This window comes from Bos indicus, chromosome 3 (genome assembly GCF_029378745.1).
Source record: "Bos indicus isolate NIAB-ARS_2022 breed Sahiwal x Tharparkar chromosome 3, NIAB-ARS_B.indTharparkar_mat_pri_1.0, whole genome shotgun sequence".
NCBI classification, from domain to species: domain Eukaryota; kingdom Metazoa; phylum Chordata; class Mammalia; order Artiodactyla; family Bovidae; genus Bos; species Bos indicus.
The window spans coordinates 7,794,154-7,816,392 of record NC_091762.1 but is presented as its reverse complement, the minus strand read 5'-3'; the positions used below and the strand labels follow the sequence as shown (position 1 = coordinate 7,816,392).

At 37.7% G+C, this 22,239-nt stretch overlaps 1 protein-coding gene across 2 annotated transcripts in view; it reads left to right on the top strand.

Annotated features, from left to right (window-relative positions):
- Positions 1-22,239, top strand: part of ATF6 (activating transcription factor 6) — a 247,054-nt gene that overhangs the window by 39,189 nt on the left and 185,626 nt on the right. For both annotated transcript variants that reach the window (XM_070782819.1, XM_019958118.2), the window contains exons 7-9: positions 3,053-3,273; positions 18,727-18,912; positions 19,926-20,017. In XM_070782819.1, coding sequence (XP_070638920.1) covers positions 3,053-3,273; positions 18,727-18,912; positions 19,926-20,017 — 499 coding nt within the window. The remainder of the gene's footprint in view (positions 1-3,052; positions 3,274-18,726; positions 18,913-19,925; positions 20,018-22,239) is intronic.

The following is a 22,239-nucleotide window of genomic DNA, read 5'->3' as shown; positions in this document are numbered from 1 at the left end:
TAACTTATGTTCAGCTGCTATCTATTTAAGCCCTGAAACAGTTCTTTGCCTTGCGTTTTGTGATCTGGTGAGCATCTAGCACGTCAGATTTAGCAAGCCACCGTGAACACACTGTAATAGAAATGTAGTTGCTTCTCCCCATTTTGTCTTGAACCCAAACATGCCAAGACTATTTAGAGGATCTTTGATTTAGATATTAAATAATTTGAGGTTAGTTGGGCACTCTGGGATGAAAGGGCTTGATGAGCATTTTTGAAAAAAAGAGGCATCAATGGCCTGGAAGGACTTGGAGCCACATTTGGTATGCAGACCTTGCCTTGATATTGCTTCATCTCCCTTGCTCCATGCTACAGTTCTCTTAGCAAGGAGATGGTGATAACCAGACATGAACACTACAGACTTGGATTATTTTTTGAATCAATTTTAAGAAAATTGATTAAGAAAAGCCATCTGCATGTGTTGTCTGCCAATGCTTTAAATCTGTAATTGGAGCTAAAAGTAGGATTGTTTCCTTGAAATGATTTCACTCTTTACATTTACCACCTTCTCTGACCTTTGGAGTAATCCCCTAAATTCACTGAACATTTTAGTTTTGCGGGGTGGCTCAGAGGGTAAAGCAATGCAGAAGACCTGGGTTCGGTCCCTGGGTCAGGAAGATCCCCTGGAGAAGGAAATGGCAACCCCCTCCAGTACTCTTGCCTGGAAAATCCCATGGATAGAGAAGCCGGGTAGACTACAGTCCATGGGATCACAAAGAGTCGGACACGACTGAGCGACTTCACTTTCACTTTACCATAATTTTTAAACTCAGGAGATGTGGAACACTGCCCCTGATAATGCTCTTTTCAAAGTATTGCTTTAAATCAGTGGTTCTCAACCTGTAGACTGTGGATCCTGGGATATGGATGGTTGAAGTGGCAGTAGCTTTTGGCTTTTTTGTAGGGTATCTGCACATCCATATTTTCTGTTGACTGGATACATAATTTGTTTCATATATCTTTGCACTGATTTTTAAAAATTTTGTGGTTATACTTAGGATAATAAATTCCAGATTCATTTCAAATCACTACTAAATTCTTACTAAACTTTTCTCATCACATATTTTCTCCATCTACAGAAACTGAAAGGACTGCTGTGATAGTCTTGGGTGACATGATGTTTTTGATATTAAAGAAGGGTCCTTAAATTCGGGGTGGGAACCTTTGGTCTGAGTTTTACATTCTTGACATACATGAGTATGTCTTTCACAGTACCAGATTAACTGTAATAGATCAGTAAGTGTTATTTAAAAAACATTTGGTGATATGCTATTTATTATTATTACTTTTGGTTTTGCAACGTTGCTTGCAGGATCTTAGTTCTCTGACCAGGGACTGAACCTATGTCCTTGGAAGTGAAAGTGCAGAGTCCTAACCACTGAACCACCAGGGAATTCTCTATTTTTATTTGAATATTTGGCTAGAGCAAGTTTATATCTGCTTATGAGTTATTACCATATTTTATATGTTTTTATTTCATAAAGTAAATTATTCCAAGGGAAAATTAGAAGATAAGAATACTTGCTGCTACTGCTACTAAGTCACTTCAGTCGTGTCCGACTCTGTGTGACCCCATAGACGTCAGCCCACCAGGCTCTCCCGCCCCTGGGATTCTCCAGGCAAGAACACCGGAGTGGGTTGCCATTTCCTTCTCCAATGCATGAAAGTGAAAAGTGAAAGTGAAGTTGCTCGGTCGTGTCCAACTCTTAGCGACCCCATGGACTGCAGCCTACCAGGCTCCTCCGTCCATGGGATTTTCCAGGCAAGAGTACTGGAGTGGGGTGCCATTGCCTTCTCTGTAAGAATACTTAGGGATCACTTATACTAAATTGTGTATATGATAAATCTGTGAAATTACTTTTAGGTCTTTCTTACTAATTTATTTACTTTTTAGGGATAAAATACTATTAATTCTAGTATAAGTATGCTTTCAAGGCCTTTTGAGACAGAAAGACTGATTTTATAGAAGTGATTTTTTTTCAAGCTAAGACATGTTCATAACAAACAGGTGTTTGAAGCATTATTTTGATTTTTAGTTTTCTTTGATCCTTTGAAATACTGAGCTGAATTTTACATGGGTCATGCATATTACACTGTCTGAAAGCATAGTATTTTTTTTTCCTTCAAGAAGAGTATAAATATACAATGGGAAATTTTAGTTGCCAGTTACTTTAATACCTTTATTTTGCTAGATAGGCTCAGGCAGCTGTGGATGTTAGGTGAGGCTTTCAACGCCTTATAAAATTGGCCAGATCTGAAAGCAAACACTCAGCAGACAAATAAAAGTTTTACTAGATCAGTATTGGACTAGATCAGTATTGGGAGTTGTATGAGCCTTCTTTAGGTTATGATATTAATTTTCAGAATAGCATAATTTTAAAATAAGGTTAAATGTGAAGATTAAGAAAAGACTTGTAGACTATTTTGGTGGGTAGGGGAGTCAACATTATCTGGTTGTGTTAAATTACAGATCTCTGTTTCCCGTGTTAGCTTAGAATTTATCTCAAGTGGTTTTAACATTTTTGATATTTGTAGACTCAGATTCTTCTGAGTATTGACTTCCTGAATCTCTGTCATATATTTTTGGTGTTGTATGTATTTCTAAATCCCATTAACTTAAAATATATGATTCCGTGCTCAGTATACAAGGTTTGTTCTTTGTAATATGATAAATACTTCTAGCATGCAAAAGTTTCAGAGGTTAATACTTAGGGAAATCTATGTATAACTTAACAGATTTAGTATTTGTTAGTTGAAAGAAAGTGTGGAAATACATTGTTAATCATAACTTCAAAGAGAATGAATTTAAAACATATTTTAAATTCATTAAAAACACAGCAGTGAAAGTCAGCAAGAATGTGTGCTGCTCTTGATTGTGGTTTAATTGGTGGTTTCAAATCGTTTCATGTGGTTTTACCTATTGTATCTGCAGAAGAGACCTAAGTGCTCAACAGCTTGCCTCTGCTGCAGCAGTTACGCACCCTCTGATTCCTTTTCTTTTTTCTCTACTGCAGGTCAGACCGTGGTGCTCTCCCAGCCTACCGTGGTTCAGCTCCAGGCCCCTGGAGTTCTGCCCTCTCCTCAACCAGTCCTTGCTGTTGCTGGGGCAACCACGCAGCTACCTAATCATGTGGTGAATGTGGTACCAGCCCCTGTGGCAAACAGCCCAGCAAATGGGAAACTTTCTGTGACCAAACCTGTCCTACAAAGTACGATGAAAAATGTGGGTTCTGATGTAAGTTTTGAAGTTGAATGCTTTTTTTAAATGCCTGATTTTAAAAATGAGAACAAAAAAAGGACACTATTTTTGTTTTTTAACGTTTGTTATATTGTGTCAAATGTGCTGAAATTGCACATCCAGTGGAAAATTAAGGTAAGGCTTATTTTGTTAGAATCTAAGTGAAAAGGTTTTAAAAAGTCCAAAGTGGTTTGACTAAGAGAGGTATGCATACCTTCCTCTTCTTTAATTCCTTCTTTTGAACCTTTTCATCGCAATACTTTAGACTGTCACCCCCAACTCAATCATAAAATACTAGTATTTTACAGGATTCTTTCATGTTTCCTGATTGAAATGTTTTTGGCAACGCCCCAGATAAGTCTGTAGACTTCTTTTTGGTCAGAGTTTATATTTAGCTTCTCTCTTAACTTACTGTAGAGTTTTCACCACTGCATAATGATGACTTGCTACTCTTAGGAATTCTGTTTCTTAATGATTATTTAGTTTTTTCCCATCTTTGCAAACCTTCAGAGTTTCTGTTATAGGGACTTTCTGTAATTTGTAAATCACAGAAAGTTTCCCAAGATCTGTCACAGCCTAAAACCAGTTACAGTATTTGCCAGCTAACTCTTGCTTTCTTTAAAAGTGATACAAAATACCTTATGTTGTGTGTTAAACAGTAATTGAACATCACGGGCCTGAAGTTCAATGAAAGTTAAAATCAAGTAATTAGTCTGAAAGTGGATTCTCTAAAATCATGACTGGGAAAGCAAAACAAACCCTGTATCTTTTTTTAAAATAAAAGTGGATATTACCTTTTCTTTAGGTATTGCAAAGTATTTTTAAAATCCTGTGAGTTATGTAACATTGTATATCATACTATTGACAGATCTGTCTACTAGAATTTATTAACTAGCATTTCAGTAGCCATTTCATTGTAGAATTGCTCTACTGTTGCATAAACACAGCCAAGTAATCTCCATCAGCAATATTGTAAAGACCCATAACAAAAGAATATTATCTACTGGAGTAGAACACCGAAATTCTACAGCAATTCCCACAGTTTATATAGGAATTGTGAACAGTGTGTGCCAAGACATGAAGGAGGAACAGTAGTGTTACATGAGAATAGACACATGGTACAGGATTGAGCTCGACTGTTACGTTAGTCTGAGTACTGAAAAAGGTAAGCACACAGTGCTGTAGCTTAAGACACTAATGCATAGAATGTGTTTCGGTTGAAGATGAAACGATGTGAAGCTGAGACTTGTTTTAAGATACTCTATGTGGAGGTGATGAGCACAGAACAGAGGAAACGTGATTAGCAAAAAAATGTTGGTACTCATTGAGGGTGGGTGTGTAGTCTTTCTTTCCTTTCTGTGTTTGAGAAGTTTTCTACAATAAGTAAATGAACAATGATACCAAAAATCTAAAAAATATTTCATGATATTTTCAACTAAAAATCATACATCCAACTTTTCAATTAAAAAGTTTTTCACAGGAGAATGAAGTTCACAGGGAAATTCTATTTCATTTCTGGTGATTTGTCTGTCCAAATTATGTTTCTTCTTGACTAAGTTTTGGCAGGCCGTATGTTTCTAGAAACTTGTGTGGTTCTAGGTGGTCCAGTTTGTTGGCATATAACTGTTCGTAGTATCCTCTTATGATTTTTGTGTTTCTGTGGTTCCACTTGTTACCTCTCCTCTTTCATTTCTTGCTTTGTCTATCTGAGTTCTCTTTGTTTTCCTCTAGGTGGGTGTGGTCAGAGGCTTGTTGGTTTATCTTTTCAGAAGACCAGCTCTTGTTTTATTGATCTTTTCTGTTGTTTTTGGATCTTTATTTTATATATTTCCTCTCTGATTTTATTATCTCCTTCGTTTTGCTGACTTTGGGTTTTGTCTGTTCTTTTTTTCCTAATTCTTTTAGGTGTCAGGTTAGGTTCTCTGAGATTTTTCTTGTGTCTTGAGGAAGGCCTGTATGGCTATGAACTTCCCTGTTAGCACTGTTCTTGCTACATCCCATGGGTTTTAGGAAGCTGTGTTTTCATCTTCACTTGTCTTGAGGGACTTGCTGGTTTCCTCTTTGGTTTCATTGCTGACCCGTTGTTTGTTCAGTGGCTTGTTGTTTGGTTCTTTCCCCGTTTTTCTTACTGTGGTTGATTTCTAGTTTCACACTGTTGTGATCAGAAAAGATGCTTAAAATAATTTCTATTCTGAACAAGGATTTTGAAAATGACCGCTTAAAATTTTCTTTTAATACTTTTTAAATTGTGAATTTGAATATTTTTTCTATAATACTCACAAATAAAACTTGCAATAGAAAATATTCAAAGTTGTCTATAGGTAATTTGTTTAGACATTAAAAATATGTATTTTGAAATATTTTAGACATGAAAAAGATAATGGCTAATTAGAAATTTATAAAAATTGATGTATATGACATCTATATATTTTTTGATTACCAACATTTTTGATTACCAATCATACCTCAGTGAGTACCAACATTTTTTTGCTAATCATGTTTCCTCTGTTCTGTGCTCATCAGCTCCACATAGAGTATTTTAAAGCAAATCTCAGCTTCACATCATTTCATCTTCAATTGAAACACATACTATACATTAGTATCTATTATGCCGCAGCACTGTGTGCTTACCTTTTTTAGTACTCAAAATAAACTAACATAATAGTCAAGCTTAATCCTGTACTATATATCTATTTTCATGTAACACTACTGTTCCTCCTTCATGTCTTGGCACACACTGTTTTCAGTGTTAAAAAATCTTAGCATATTTTAGTATACATTCATAGAATTATAACATTCAATCATGGGATGGTCCAGAGGAGTGTAGCTAGGGTGGGGAGACGGTCTAGAAACCATGTCATGGGGAGAAGAATGGTTTAAGGGTTGGTATGATTCAGTCAGCTAAAGAAAAGAAGACTGAAAGTAGAGCCATCTTCTAGAAAATGAAGGTTGTCATGTGGAAAATAGGATAACTGTTCTGGGTTATTCCAGAGGACTCATCTAGAACAGGTGCAGGTAAGTTACAGAAAGTAAAAGTCAAAGTCGCCCAGTCTGTCCAACTCTTTGCCATCCCATGGGTGTACACTCCATGGGATTCTCCAGGCCAGAATACTGGAGTGGGTAGCCAGCCGTTCCTTTATCTTCCCAGCCTAAAGGATCAAACCCAGGTCTCCCACATTGCAGGTGGAGTCTTTACCAGCTGAGCCACCAAGGAAGCCAAAGAATACTTGAGTGGGTAGCCTATCCCTTCTTCAGTGAATCCTCCCGACCCAGGAATCAAACAGGGGTCTCCTGCATTGCAGGCCGATTCTTTACCAGCTGAGCTACAAGGGAAGCCCAAGTTATACAAAAATTTCTTCTAAGAGTCTTTGATGCAGTAATTCTATTTAAAAACAAGAAGAGATCATTGTTTTTCTTCTAGGCTTAATATCTGAATAATGAGCATCTTAATGGTGGCAGTCATCATTGTATGTCACTGACACACATTCTGTAATCTTTATAAACATTTCAGTTAATTATTTGTCAGTCTGTTAGCCAGACATCCTTTAGAAGTTCTTTGATGTGAAAGACTATGTCTGTTTTGGTTTTAAACTCTTGGAGTCCTTTGTAAATTTGGTGAATAATGCAGTCAACATTGAAGAACTGGGGGATGTGTGAGATGAGAAAGTATAGAATCAACAAGTATTATTAGCTTTTTTTTAAGCAATAATTATTGACTAGCATTCTTATTATTTTTCAAAATTCAGAATTGACAGTGTTATATAAGAAAGATTCAAGTACTGTATGTCTGGTGCAAGAGATGTAAAGATGATTAGAATACATTTTCCAATCAACCTGCATTGAGATTTTTGTGCTCGTTTCTTCTTGACTAGCACATCAGGGAGTGAGCCAAACCTTTCAGTATGAGTTTTCTGTTAGAGGTTTTGACTTAATGTTTATTTCAAGTAAAGAAACATCAGTCTGTCCTCTATCAGCTGGCCAAGCCATTCAGGAACCCAGGATAAATCTGTTCCAGAAGGAGCTGCAGAAAACTTTGATCTGCTCACATATGTAGTCTCCTGTGACCTCAACAGTGTGTGTGTTTGTTAGACTCAAGTCCTATTAAATTAGGATAAATTTGAATTAGTATAACCCCGATTCAAAATGGCCAAAATGAAAACTTTTACAGCAAGCGTTTTTTTGTGTGTTTTTAAACCACAAAATGTGGTGGAAAAGTTGTAATTCGGAACCAAAAAAAAGTGTATCAGTTTTTTGTGGCTTTGTATTGCTGACATGGCTTCTTTTTTTCTACCTTTTTTGTTCTTTTCGTTTGGCTGGTTTCACTCTCCAGAGGTCTGCTCCTGCCATAAAGTAGCATTTTTAGCATACCATATTCTGCAAACTACATTAAGTGCCACATTTTCTGTTATGAAACAGTTTGCCTGGTTCAAATTATAATCTCACTCTTCCTGCCTTTTGCTGGTAAATCTGTTCTGTTTAACTCTTGGAAACCTTACCTAAGTCTTCAAGAAATATGGTTGGTTTTTGGCTCAGATCCTGATGGAAAAAATGAACATGGTCTCTCATTTCAGTGTAGAAATTCTCTCAAGCAGTTTCTTAGTAAATGGTAATCTTGGAACTACAAAGATGCCTTCATGGGAGAACATGCTTATCTTTCTTTAAAGTGCTATTGAATGTTGCCAAACATCAAACCAAGGGCTTGGAAACAGCAATCTGTTTAAATCTGCATTGAACACTTCCACTTACCCATTATAATTCCATAAAGTTCACAAGACTTTATGGTCCTAGTTTTAAGTCTACGGAGCTACAACATTGTTCTGGTTACTGGGACAACAGAACAGAAAAAAAAGAGGGGTGAAATTCTATTCTAAATGTCGCAAGTGGGTCAAGGTGGAGCAAAAACCCTTAATAGAAATCAGTTGGTGGATACAATGGAAAGAAAATTATCAGAAACAAGGTCAGAACTTGAAATAACATCAGATGGGAGACTGATGAAGGGGTACAGGCTATACTGACAGGAGGCCGCAGGTCTTCTCTCAGCCCACTGAGAGAAGCGAATGGTCTTCTCTCCATTCGCTCCACTGAGGGTCTTCCAAACCCCTTATTACTTTGGATCCTCTGTCTTGATCTTTACTTAGTGACCTTGACTCCTTCCATCCCAGCCCTTCCCTTTGGGAGTCCCTGTCCTGGGTCACTAGAGCCATCATGAGAAGGTGGGTGCTGGGGATCCTTTTCAGTGGCCTTGGGTGTGAGAATGGTGTGGAGGGGATTCCCCTGGCATACATACCAAATTGAAACTTTGTGTTTCTTTCTGTGGGGACAGTGTTACATAGTTAAGTTCAAGAATTCAGGTATTGTTAGTATTGTCAGCATGGGGGTGATGTGATACTGGCCCAGATGATGCTGTACACACAGTGTTCCTTTATTGCAGTGGCGGAATGCTGAAGTTGGGAATTGACTACATTTACAGCAAGCAGTAAGCAAGCCTCCTCATTGTCCAGAGGGAGATGTTATCTCATCTCTCAAGGTCAACCCTGAGAAATGGCCTGGGTAAAGAGTGGTCAGGGCTTTGTATTCTTGTCATACCCAGGAGGATGTGTAGTAGCAGGACTCACAGGGTACCCCCTAAAGGAGTAGCTTCCAAGAAAAGTATGAATCTAAAACAATCTGTTTACAATGCAAAGCAGTGCAGAGAAACTTAGAAAGATGGAGAGTGTCTGTGTTCTGTTTCAGAAAAAAAAAGTGAACTACTGAAGATGCTTATTTTGTCTGTAAACCCACAAATAGATACTGTTAGGTCAAAGTGTGAGCTGAATAACCTTGAATTGTGTGACTACCTTAGACCTAAAAAGATAAATAGTGAATAAATAATGAACTTTTTAGTAACTAAATTCTTAAGCAACAGAGACATTGAGATCATGATATTTCTTTAGGCTATAAAGTAGAGGAATCCATCAGAACAAATTCAACAGGAAGATTTAGAGATCTGAAAAGCTATCCAGATTCTAGTAAAGAAATTACTTCTGTGCTGACTACTTTTTGGCTTTGCTGCTACCAGACACTGTGCACGTAAAAGAAAAACATGCTTTGTTAAAATATTTGCAGTTCCTCTTTAGATGGAGATTTGGGGCTCCTAAAAATTTATCCTGAATAAAGACTTTGGCAAGTAATCTCTTCTGTGGTTACAGTAGCTTTGGAATGAGAAGTGAACAAAAATTTTTTTTCCCTGATGTGTTGCATTAGGTTAGATTTATGTCACGGCAACTTTAACATTCTTTATTCTTTATTTCTCAGTTTAGCATCTTGATAAGGTTAATAAATAATTATTTTTAGAGGGATGCTGGTTTATATCTTAATAAATAATTAAATGCTTCTGTCCTTTCTCTGATTTCTCTTCCTATAAACTACCCCTGGAGACTCATTCCTAGGAAGACAGTCCTCCCATGACCTAGATGCTTTCTAGCTGTTTTGTTTCCCTGCTCAGAAGCAATCATTGTTACCAGTTTTTTGTGCATTCTTTCTGAGATAGTTCTTTAGTATATAAGAGTATATCTTTTTACCTATTTACCTGTTTTATGGAAATGGTAACATACTATAAACACTCTCCTGCATGTCACTCTTTTCAATATATCTTAGAGATTTTTTGACAGCAGTACATAAAAAGTTTTCTTGTTATTTTAATAGGTGCATGGTAGTCTTATCTCATACAGCTGTCATAATCATTTAAGAGTTTTGTGGATTTTTTTTTCTTTGTAAACATTCCTCCATTGAATAACTTGGTACTTACTTCAGTTTGTTCATATGAAAGTGTATCTGTAGGAGAAATTCTTGGAACTGAAACTAGAGCGTCAGAAGCTAGGTAGCTTTTCACCTTAGGGGTAGTTGTAATTTGTCACAGGGTTTCTTAATGGTACCCATCGATAGGTTTCAGTGTTTCCATAAACAAGTTCCCTTTTCTTCACCTCACTCTGTTCCCTGCATAATTGCTTGTAATACTTTGTATGCATGTACATTTGTCTGGAAAGAGGGTCCTTAGCTTCTGCCTTCCATGGCCTTTTGAGGTGAATGAAAGTCCTTGTTTGCTTGGGGTTTTTTAATAGCTTAGTTGGGCTAAAATTCATATACTATGGAGTTTACCTTTTTATTTTAAAAAACTGTTTATTTTCTTTGGCTTTGCTGGGTCTCCGTGGCTGTGCACAGGCTTTCTCTAGTTGCAGCGAGGGGGGGCTACTCTCTCGTGGCAGAGCGTGAGCTTCCGACTGTGGCGGCTTCTCTTGTTGCAGAGCGCGGGCTCTGGGGTGCTTGGGCTTCAGTGGTTGTGGCACGCAGGTGTGGTTGCCCTGCCGCGTGTGAAATCCTACTGGACCAAGGATCAAACTTGTGTCTCCTGCATTGGCAGGTGGATTCTTAGCCCCTGGACCACCAGGGAAGTCGGAGTTTACCCTTTTAAAGTGCACTGTTTAGTGATTGCTTAGTATATTCTCAGAGTTATGCAACTGTTACTGATGTTTAATTCTAGGATATTTCATCACCCTAAAAAGAAACTCCATTCCTGTTAGCAGTCATTCCTCATCTGCCATCCTCTTCAACCCCTGGCAGCTACTTCCTAATCTGCTTTCTGTATAAGGAAAAGTGAAAGTTTCTCAGTTGTGTCTGACTCTTTGTGACTCCATGGACTGTACTGTCCATGGAATTCTCCAGGCCAGAATACTGGAGTGGGTAGCCTTTCCCTTCTCCAGGGGAACTTCCCAACCCAGGGATTGAACCCAGGTCTCCCACATTGCAAGTGGATTCTTTACCAGCCACAAGGGAATCCCAAGAATACTGGAGTGGGTAGCCTATCCTTTCTCCAGCGGATCTTCCTGACCCAGAAATTGGACCAGGGTCTCCTGCACTGCAGGTAGATTCTATACAAACTGAGTTAAGCCTGCTTTCTGTATGGAGTTGCCTATCCTGGACATTTCATGTCAGTAGAATTATACATGATATAGCTTTTGTGTATGACTTCTTTCATTTAGCACAATATTTTTCAAGATGTATTTATGTGGTATATTTCAATGTTTTCTCCTTTTTTTGGCCAAATAATAGTCCATTTTTCAGATATACCACATTTGGGTTATCCATCCATCAGTTGATGGACATTTGGGTGGTCTCCACTTTTAGGCTACTAGGAATAATGCTGCTTTGAAAATTCATGTGCAAGTTTGTGTAGTCTTTTAAAAGCAATTTTTAGTATATAAAGAGTGTTTACAAATCAGAAAGATGCAAGTTAACCCAACAACCAAATGGACAAAATAAGTGAATAGATAATTTACAAAGAAAAATGACAAATTATTTCAATGAAAGTATCATTGGCTATATAGTCCTGAAGGTGTGTATTCTCCAGAACATCACTGTTCTACAAATGTGTGAAAGAATATTAATTGTTAACAGGAGAGAACTTTTGACTGGTTAAAGGTGGTTAACAAATAATACTCAAAGATTAAACCTGTTATGGTTAACATTTTCTGTGGCTCTTACCACCCTTGATTATGAGTTTTAAAGGAAAGTTCTTTTTGCTTTTGCTATAACTCCTTAGTGTTATGTCTGTACTGCAGTCTTATGTGTGTGTGTGCATGTGTGTGGACATGTGTACAGACCTTGCATATGGTAATAATTTCAAATTTTAAAAAGTTGTGAAAGCAAAACTAGTGCAGAGAACACCATGTAACTTTACCTGGATTCACCTGTTGTTAACATTTTACCACATTTGCTTTATCAGTTAGTTTTATTTATCTGCCTGTCTAACCATCTGCATATATATATATATATATACACACATATATACATTTTTTTCCTGAACTATTTTACAGTAAGTTACATACCTTATAGTTCTTTACCCTTAAATATGTCAGTGTGTATTTCCTCAGAATAGGGATATTCTCTTACCCTTTGTAAAATACTTTTTTCAGCTGTCAGTATGACAGTTTTATCGCTTGAGTTTTTCCCCCTCCAGTGTAGGATCCCTGTAGGGTCAGCTACTGCACTGAGATGTCATGTCTCTTTGACTTCTTTCAGTCTGGAGCATTCCCATAGCCTTTGTCTTTTTGACGCTTCTGAGAAGTTCAGCTCTTCTCTAATATAGTTTTGATAAGTACTTCACATTTATTTTCACATAGTCCTATTTGATTCTCTCAAAATCCTTGTAAAGCGGGCTTTGTTCCCATTTTACCATTGAATGAATCAGTTGGTTAAATATTTCAGTCAAGGCCATGTTACTTAGATGGCTGATATTGATGAAGTGGTATATACCAGACTCTTTGTTGTAAGTGCATAAAACCTCCTAATGGCCTTCTCAGGCAAATGAGAGTCCTGATAAATACAGAATAAGGAGCAGACTGAGGGATCTTGGGAGGAGAGTGAATTAGATTTTTATTCTTAGGCCCTGGTTTTCTGCTTTTGTATGAATTAAATGGGATTTCCAGATTTTGTCTGTTTTTGTTTTAATCTGATATTTAATATTTGAAATCTGTAAAAATAAGAGCTGGAATGAAGGCAGATATTTGCAATATTACTTTAGTTGAACAGTTTATCAGAGTATCTCTGAGGCACATTGTTGATGGAATTAAGAATATGTGTTTCCTCACCCAGTTTATTCATAGCTGCAGGATATTTCTTTTTAGTGAAACTTATAGCTTCAGTTCAGTTCAGTTGCTCAGTTGTGTCTGACTCTTTGTGACCCCATGAATCGCAACACGCCAGGCCTCCCTGTCCATCACCAACTCCCGGAGTTCACTCAAACTCACGTCCATCGAGTCAGTGATGCCATCCAGCCATCTCATCCTCTGTCGTCCCCTTCTCCTCCTGCACCCAATCCCTCCCAGCATCAGGGTCTTTTCCAATGAGTCAACTCTTTGAGTGAGGTGGCCAAAGTATTGGAGTTTCAGCTTTAGCATCATTCGTTCCAATGAACACCCAGGACTGATCTCCTTTAGGATGGACTGGTTGGATCTCCTTGCAGTCCAAGGGACTCTCAAGAGTCTTCTCCAACATCACAGTTCAAAAACATCAATTCTTCAGCGCTCAGCTTTCTTCACAGTCCAACTCTCACATCCATACATGACCACAGCGAAAACCCTAGCCTTGACTAGACGGACCTTTGTTGGCAAAGTAATGTCTCTGCTTTTTTAATATGCTCTCGAGGTTGGTCATAACTTTCTTTCCAAGGAGTAAGCATCTTTTAATTTCATGGCTGCAGTCACTATCTGCAGTGATTTTGGAGCCCAACATATAGCTTAGTGGTAAAAAATCTGCCTGCATTGCAGGAGGCACAGGAGACATGAGTTTGATCCCTGGGTCTGCAAGATCCCATGGAGGAGGAACTGGCAACCCATGGTGGTATTCTTGCCTGGAGAATCCCATGAATAGAGGAGCGTGGTGGGTGACAGTCTATGGGGTGGCAAAGAGTTGGATACGACTGGAGCAACTTAGCACAGCATGGCATGTGTGTAGTACATTACAGTTTACAGACAACCTTCATGTCCATTAAATTTGATCCTCACCTCCATCATATGACCTGCGATAGTGGAGTTAGAATTCAGACCTTGGCCTTCCCTCAGTTCAGCACTGTGGTCTTTACTCTGCTCTGTCAACGAGGCTTACAAGGCAGCCCTGATGTGGTGCCAACTTCAAATTATCCGTATCTTGAAACTTGCTGTTCCCTTTTCTCTCTCTCTACAAATGTATTCTCTTAATTAAGAAAAAAATTCAAGCAGATGGTTTTAAGTTTTGTGAGACAAAGTATAAAGATTGACTTTATTTGAACAGTCTGGAATCAGATAAAACAGCAAAGTTAATAGCATCCATATTTTATGATACAGTAGTCATTATTGTGCTACATGGTAATTAAGCACATGTGTTTAACATTGGTACTAGAACCATTTTGTTTTTGGATTGGATGAGACCTTTAGAGGATTAAAGTGTCATTTTCCAGTAGGTGAAGTTTATTTCTTTTTTATTTAATTGAATAAAGTTTTGTTTGATATAATGAAGAGGTTAATCAGCAACAGTGTTCGCTTTATACATCAGTGTAGAGAGAAAAACTCAGCAAAATGAGAATTAGAACTGATAGATGTATAGTAGCCTAGTGGTTCATTCACCTGTATGTTACCTGTACTTGATCTGTCTTGAGCTTGTGTGAGATGTTGGGATGTATTTCTTAGCCGTAAAATATTTTAATATCTTTATAGCCATTCAGGACTTCGAAGCTCATTTTTTAGCAACGTCATGGAATCAAGGGTCTATATAGTCTATTTATTTGTAAGAAGAACATGTCTTGTGTTTATCAGTAACTTAAAATGAAACATAATGCAAAGAGACTTAGGATTTTGACTCTTAAATTGATCCAGCCTTCAAAAAGTATTTGTCCATTTGTGAAAGTTCTCCTTTTATGGGAGTCTTTCTTTTTTTTTAAATTTTATTATTATTTTTTAATATAAATTTATTTTAATTGGAGGCTAATTACTTTACAGTACTGTAGTGGTTTTGCCGTGCATTGACATGAATCCGTACACATGTTCCCCATCCTGACCCTCCCTCCCACCTCCCTCCCCATACCATCCCTCTGGGTCTCCTCAGTGCACCAGCCCCGAGCACCCTGTATCATGCGTCGAACCTGGACTGGCGATCCATTTCACATATGATAATATACATGTTTCAATGCCATTCTCCCAAATCATCCCACCCTCGCCCTCTCACACAGAGTCCAAAAGACTGTGCTTTACATCTGGGTCTCCTTTGCTGTCTCTCATATAGGGTTATTGTTACCATCTTTCTAAATTCCATATATATGCGTTAGTATACTGTATTGGTGTTTTTCTTTCTGACTTGCTTCATTCTGTATAATAGGTTCCAGTTTCATCCACCTCATTAGAACTGATTCGAATGTATTCTTTTTAATGGCTGAGTAATACTCCATTGTGTATGTGTACCACAGCTTTCTTATCCATTCGTCTGCTGATAGACATCTAGGTTGCTTCCATGTCCTGGCTATTGTAAACAGTGCTGCAGTGAACACTGGGGTACACGTGTCTCTTTCAATTCTGGTTTCCTTGGTGTGTATGCCCAGCATTGGGATTGCTGGGTCATATGGCAATTGTGAGAGTCTTTCTTACAGTCAAATAAATGTTTAATAAGGAAATGCTATTGATGTTTTATAGTGCAGTGGCAATACAGGGAGAATATTTTTCTGCTTTGGAGTTTTTCCTTTTCCAAGACATAATGCTTGGGAAAGAGTTGTCTGAAGGCAGGATGATCAGAAGCAGGGACCGGCTAGCTGTTCACTCATCTCAATCATGCTAAATCATCTTATACGCCCACAAGGAGATGTGTCAATTGATTAATGGGCCAGAGTATTGATTTTATGTTTGTAGACTGCTAACAGAGGAGGGTAAACTTCCAGATACAAGCAGTTCCATAAGCCTTCAATTTCAAACAGGCACATAATTAAAGTAACCACACAGTTCACTGAGTTTAGAGTTCCGTACTGTAATGCAGGACTTCCTGTTTGGTATTTAAAAGCAGCGTGGAGCTATTGTGTAAGTAGCACTGGTCTTGGAATTAACTGCCCTAAATTCTAGCCTTGATTCTTCTACTCTTAACAGTGTCGAATGATGAGCCTTATTTTAAAGAATCTTGAAAACTATAACAATTTCAACAAGAGATTAATTAAATGTTTTACGGAGCATCAATGTAATTGAAATACTGTGCTGCCATTCTCATGGCATGTCAAAGATGATCATGATATGTTGTATGGGAAGAAAATCAGTTTACAGAATAGTAATTACAGGTAGTCCTTTTTTTCTTTTAAAATATCCTCCCCTGTCAAACAAACAAACAATATGTATATGTTTAATCTGAAATTTTATTTTATTTTTTTTACCCTCAAAAATACAGAATAATTTAAATATTTTATTCAGTTAGCTGAAGATAGCTTGCTGAGATGTAAAGTAGGAGCTCTGTGTTTGGAGATTCCTGTGGACTTCATATATTTTTATTGTATTCATCTTTTGTATTTATTGGTAATACTGAGTATTTACTGCATTTTCAGAACTATTGTTATCTCTTTCTATGGGAAGAAATGAATATTTGGCTACAGGTGGTTTTCATTTCTTTAGTCTGAGGCATGTGCACTGACGGCCTTTGAAACTTTATGCTGTATAATATGCAGGTGCTTTTATTGTTTATAGAAATCCCTAATCCTGTTTGAAATTTATTAGGTAGTGTGCCATCTGTAAGCCTCCCCAGAGTCCATACATTAATCAGCCTTTAAATAAGTAAGGTTACCTTTTATCCAACTTTTAGTACAAGCTCTTCCATCTGGGAACCTTCTCTTTTACGTGCTTGCTCGGCGTTCTGTGTACTTCAGCGCTCTTGTGTTAAGTATTAATTATGGACACTGGCATTCTCAGTAAAAATGAAGATCACTAAGAGTAATAGTGGCTTGAACAAAGTGGCATTGTCCGGAAATAGTTTGAAATTGATGGATAGTTAAAACCCATCGTGATTTGGCACTGCCCCGTGTGTGTGTGTGTTGAAGAGTGGGGTAGTTATGCCACAGGGAGATTTTGTAGATGGGTGATAACCAAAGTCAGCATTCTTGTGATGTTTCACTTAAAAAAAGAAAAAAAAAGGGGGGAAAGATACACTTCTTGATATCTCATGTAATATTTCTTTTCCTTGTGGATTCTTTTTTTTTCCTTATGGAGTCTGATGGCTCAGTTGGATTTGGTATACCTCTATTTCTAGAAACTGTAGTATGGGGTGGAAATTGCAGTGTTATTTCAAAAGAAATCAGCATTAAATTATTTAATTTTATTTATGTATCTCAGTGAAAGTTATTAAACAGCCACAGTAAAATGTTTCCTTTTTTAAAAGTCCTTTACAAAACAGAGAAGTCAGAAATTCTGTCATCTGTATACTTACAATAATACATTTAATATTATTTGATTCTTTTTATGGACTTAATTTTACTATCTCACATTCTCTCTGAAATAGACTAATGCTAAAACACTTTTCACATCTTTGTTTATAAAATATGACAAAAATAATTTTGGTCAGTAAGTTTTGATTATGGTAGATATTGTGGGTCATATGACATAGTTTTGGCTTCCGAGGTATAAAATCTAGGAAAAGAGAGAAAAAGTCAGCATTTTTGAAACAGAGCATTCAGCTGTATCTTCTGAACTACAAGGGCATAAGTAATTCAGACAATATTAAAAACTCCAAGTGGTCTATCATAATTAAGAGTTTGGATGGTCCTTAAATAGCTTAGTAGAGGAAAGCATTCTAAATCAGAACACACAGTATGAATAAAGGAACGCGTTAGATATGTGTGAAGATCATGGAATAACCTTGATTGGAAGGTGTGGTGTGAATAGTTGGAGAGTTAGAAAAGTAGAGAGTGGTCGCATTATGGAAGATTTTGAAAGCAAACGTGGGTAGGTAAAATATGTGACTAGCTTGCTTTTGCAATGGAGAAGGCAATGGCACCCCACTCCAGTACTCTTGCCTGGCAAATCCCATGGACAGAGGAGCCTGGTAGGCTGCAGTCCATGGGGTAGCTAGGAGTCAGACACGACTGAGCGACTTCACTTTCACTTTTTGCTTTCATGCATTGGAGAGGGAGGTGGCAGCCCACTCCAGTGTTCTTGCCTGGAGAATCCCAGGGACGGGGGAGCCTGGTGGGCTGCCGTCTCTGGGGTCACACAGAGTCGGGCATGACTGAAGCGACTTAGCAGCAGCAGCAGCAAGATTAAAATGTTTTTAGGAGAAGAAAGTTATCTTAAAAATTGTAGACAGAAGGAGCTTCAAGCCAGCTGAAGTAGTTAGAAAGCTGTTGCAGTAGTCTGGAGATGAGTTAATATGGTAGGGAATGAAAGAAAAATAGGTTACAGGACACACCTTCCTTTATATCCTGAGAGATACCATTGATAGAAAATCAGTAGGTTTTAAAGAATAGGTAGAGGGAGATAATGAATTCAGTTGGCATGTGGTGAATTTGAAGTGATGGTAACTCTACCAGCAGAAGTGGCCCTATAAGTAACTGGATAGATGGTTCCGAAAAACAGTCAAGTAATTCAGGGCCTCTGATATAGATTAAAGCTGTATGTATACATATAAATAGTATTTCTAAAGGGAAAGTGGGAAGATCAATAAATAAATCTTATTTATTATTTATCAATAAATAAGTCTTATTTCTGGTGAAAACACCAGAAGAAATCATTTAACAGGTTTTAGAAGGCCTTATTTAATCATTTGATTTCAGTTTATTTCATTTGAGTATTTTTTTAAAAACAACCAATAAGCTATCTTTTGAACAATTTGTTTAAAGATAATTATAAAAATCAGTATATTCTTCACTGATGTGATTCTAAAATCCAACTATTTTTGATTTACTGTAACTTTTCCTAGATTGCTGTGTTAAGGAGACAGCAACGTATGATTAAAAATCGAGAGTCAGCTTGTCAGTCCCGCAAGAAGAAGAAAGAATACATGCTAGGCTTAGAGGCAAGGTTAAAGGCAGCCCTTTTGGAGAATGAGAAGCTGAAGAAAGAGAATGGTTCCCTGAAGCGGCAACTGGATGAAGTTGTATCAGAGGTGAGTGCTAGTTAGTGATAGAGGCGAGATGATGGGTTGAAGTATTTTTTTTTCCTGATAAAGCAATTGGAAATTTTACATTTTAAATTAAATTTTGTAAAATAATAATAGGAAAAGGCAGGCACAATAAGCCCAAAAACATTTGTCATAAGGATAAAATGTTGGAAAGAGGAGCTTTTGAATTGTACCTCCCAAGCTGTGTATAAAAATTGTCTCCTTTTCCTGGGTTTCTTCTCCCTTATTATCATAGCACCCTTTCTCTGTTTTTTTTTTTTTGACTAAATGAATCACATCAGGTCTCCTAAGTAGTCCCACTAGGTCTTCCCTTTTAAAAGAGTAAACAATACAAAATTTAAAAATTTAATGTGTTCTCAGTTCACCCAACCACTATGCTATACTTTGTATTTCGTTGCTATGCATCCCAATGAGGCTAATCACCTCAGTTCTGTTCATGAAATCTGCTGCCTTCAGAATTTCCTACTGCAGTGCTTTCTTGAACCAAACAGATGCCTCTGCCTAGTAAATGGGACGTTTTTGTTTGACTGTGCAGGGCAGCATGTGGGATCTTCATTCCCTGACCAGGGACCAAACCCATTCTCCCTGCAGTGGAAGCGTGGAGTCCTGACCACCGGAGACTGGCTTCTTACATTGCTCTTTCTATCTTACCCTGAGCACATGGGAATATTCCATTATGTTACTGAAAACAGTGATTTAAGAGAGAGACAGATTACTAAAGTACAGTGCCTTGGGATTCTTTGAAGATTCATAAAAACATAAAATTGTTGACTTCTTCCTTTGGGTGAAGAGGCCTCTGTAACAAGGGCTGCTGTGTCTCTTCTCTCCTACTCCTCTCCTTAGTCTTTTGAAAAGTATTCTTTCCTCATATTTGCATTTTGGTTTTCATTTAAGCATTCTCATAACTGGTAAAGAGGAGGGTTATTATTATCTTAGATGTTGCTTTTTGTGAGACTGATGTGTAATTCAATTGTATTTAATATGATCATTTTCTTTAGAACCAGAGGCTTAAAGTTCCTAGTCCGAAGCGAAGAGCTATCTGTGTGATGATAGTTTTGGCATTTGTAATATTGAACTATGGACCCATGAGGTAAGTGTATAGATATTTGTTTTGGATACTAATGCTAGAAATTTGAATTCTTATTATTTATTATTTTTGCTCTAGTCATAAGCTAGGGAAAAATGGATTTGTTTTTTCCTCCTCAGAGGCAAGATAACAGAAGAAAGATTGGTTCCTCTTTCTTGTTCTTCATGTAGGTCTGGCAGAAAGTAAAGTTCATGTTTTTTTTAAATGAAGGAAGCCTTAAGTTATTAAACAGAGCACTGATAAAGCATAATACTGAACTGAAAAAGATCATGGGCCTTGAAATTAGACTGAGTTCAAATCCTAGCTTCCCCACCTAGCTTAGTAACTTTGTTGTCTTACTCAAGTTACTTAATCTCTCTATGCCTCAATTACTTAACTTTAAAATGTAATTATAATATTACCTCCCTCAATACTATGTACTTGAGTGTCAGTGATTATAAGGCACTTGAATGATTTCTTCCCTAACTAGAGCAGTAATTCTGTTTCCTCTTCCGTAGGTTTGGAACAGGAATTAATATAAATATTTTAAGCATTCTAGCTGTATTTGACACAGGTTTTCAGCTAAATCACAACTAAGAAGTGCTGCATTAATGTTGAAATTATAGATTACTAGAATTCAAAGGGATCTTAAAAATCATCTCTTTCAGATTCCCACTAACCATGGCATACTCTGCACATGAACAAAGTCAGCATCCTAGATGTTGGGGAGTCAAAGAGTAGTTAGACAGGGGCCGTGCCTTTAAAGATCTCATGATCCAGCTGGGAGGAGAGACGTGTGGCAGGATGACTATAGCATAATGTGATAAATGTCATAACTTCAGTATGAACAAAGTACTAAAAGAATATAAACCAGAATATGCATTCCTTGAGGAGAAGGTTCATGTCATATTGATAGATGCACAAAACATTTTCTTTTGTTGAATGCCAGAATGATGAGGGAAATCCCATAGAGGAAGCTGAATCTTACAGTACGACGATCGTTTGCCTGGTGGAAAGTACGGGAGAGGCATGCCAAGGGAGCAGCATGATAAGAGGCACAGTTATGAAATGGCTGACAAGTTCAGAAAAAAAGTGAAAAATCCGGTGCATTTTATGTATGTGGAAGTGTGTGTGAGGAAATATAGCTGGTGATATAAGTGAGGCCAGATAATGAAGGGCTTAGTATGCTGCTGTATTCAGTGCTACTATAAACCAGTCATTCCTGGGTTTTTAGGCAGAGGGTAACATAATCAGTTTCGTATCTTAGGAAGATGACTAAAATGACTCTGAGGGTGCTATTGAAAATGGTTTGGATGGAGGAGAAACTGTTGACAGAGACAGCATGGGATTCTGTTGATGTATGTAAAGCAATAGACGAGAGTCTAAACTTGGACTATGGTGATGGAAAGGATGGCCTATCCCAGGGTACATCTCTGATGTAAACTCTGTGGGATTTGATGATGAATACAGTGTGGAATGTGAGGAGGAAAAGAGAGAAAGGAAACATAATTCCAAAATTTCTCTCTTGAGGGACCAAATGGTGATACTCTTATATGAAGTAGCCAACATATAAAGATGAATAATTTCATGGTGGAAAATAATGGTTTCTATTGTTAGTATAAATTTGAGATAGTGACTAGATATTGGGAAATTTGAGGTAATGCCTAGATATTCAGTTCAGTTCAGTCGCTCAGTCATGTCTGACTCTTTGCGACCCCATGAACCGCAGCACGCCAGGCCTCCCTGTCCATCACCAACTCCCGGACTTCACCCAGACTCACGTCCATCGAGTCAGTGATGCCATCCAGCCATCTCATCCTCTGTTGTCCCCTTCTCCTCTTGCCCCCAACCCCTCCCTACCAATTATCTGATAGATAGACAGAGATGTTAGTGGAGTAGCTGAGATTATCCAAGGAGAAAAATAGAGGAAGAAGAATAATAAGAATCTGAGTGACTCAGCATGAACAATAGATAGACCCAGGGAAAGACACTCAAAGTGAATAGGATTGGGGACAGAATGAGAAGAAAATGGTTTTCTGAAGCCAAGGATGAAAAGAGTTTCAGGAGGGGCTTGAGCAGTGGTATCACATGTTGAGGGCTTGAAAGAGGCAGAAAACTGAGATGAAAATACTGAATTTGGTGATTAGCAGGTCAGTGGTAATCTTGGAAAGCAGATTTATTAGGGATAGGAGTGAAATCTGTATTAAAATTAGTTGAGAACTGAAAGGAATTATAAGTTGAATAAT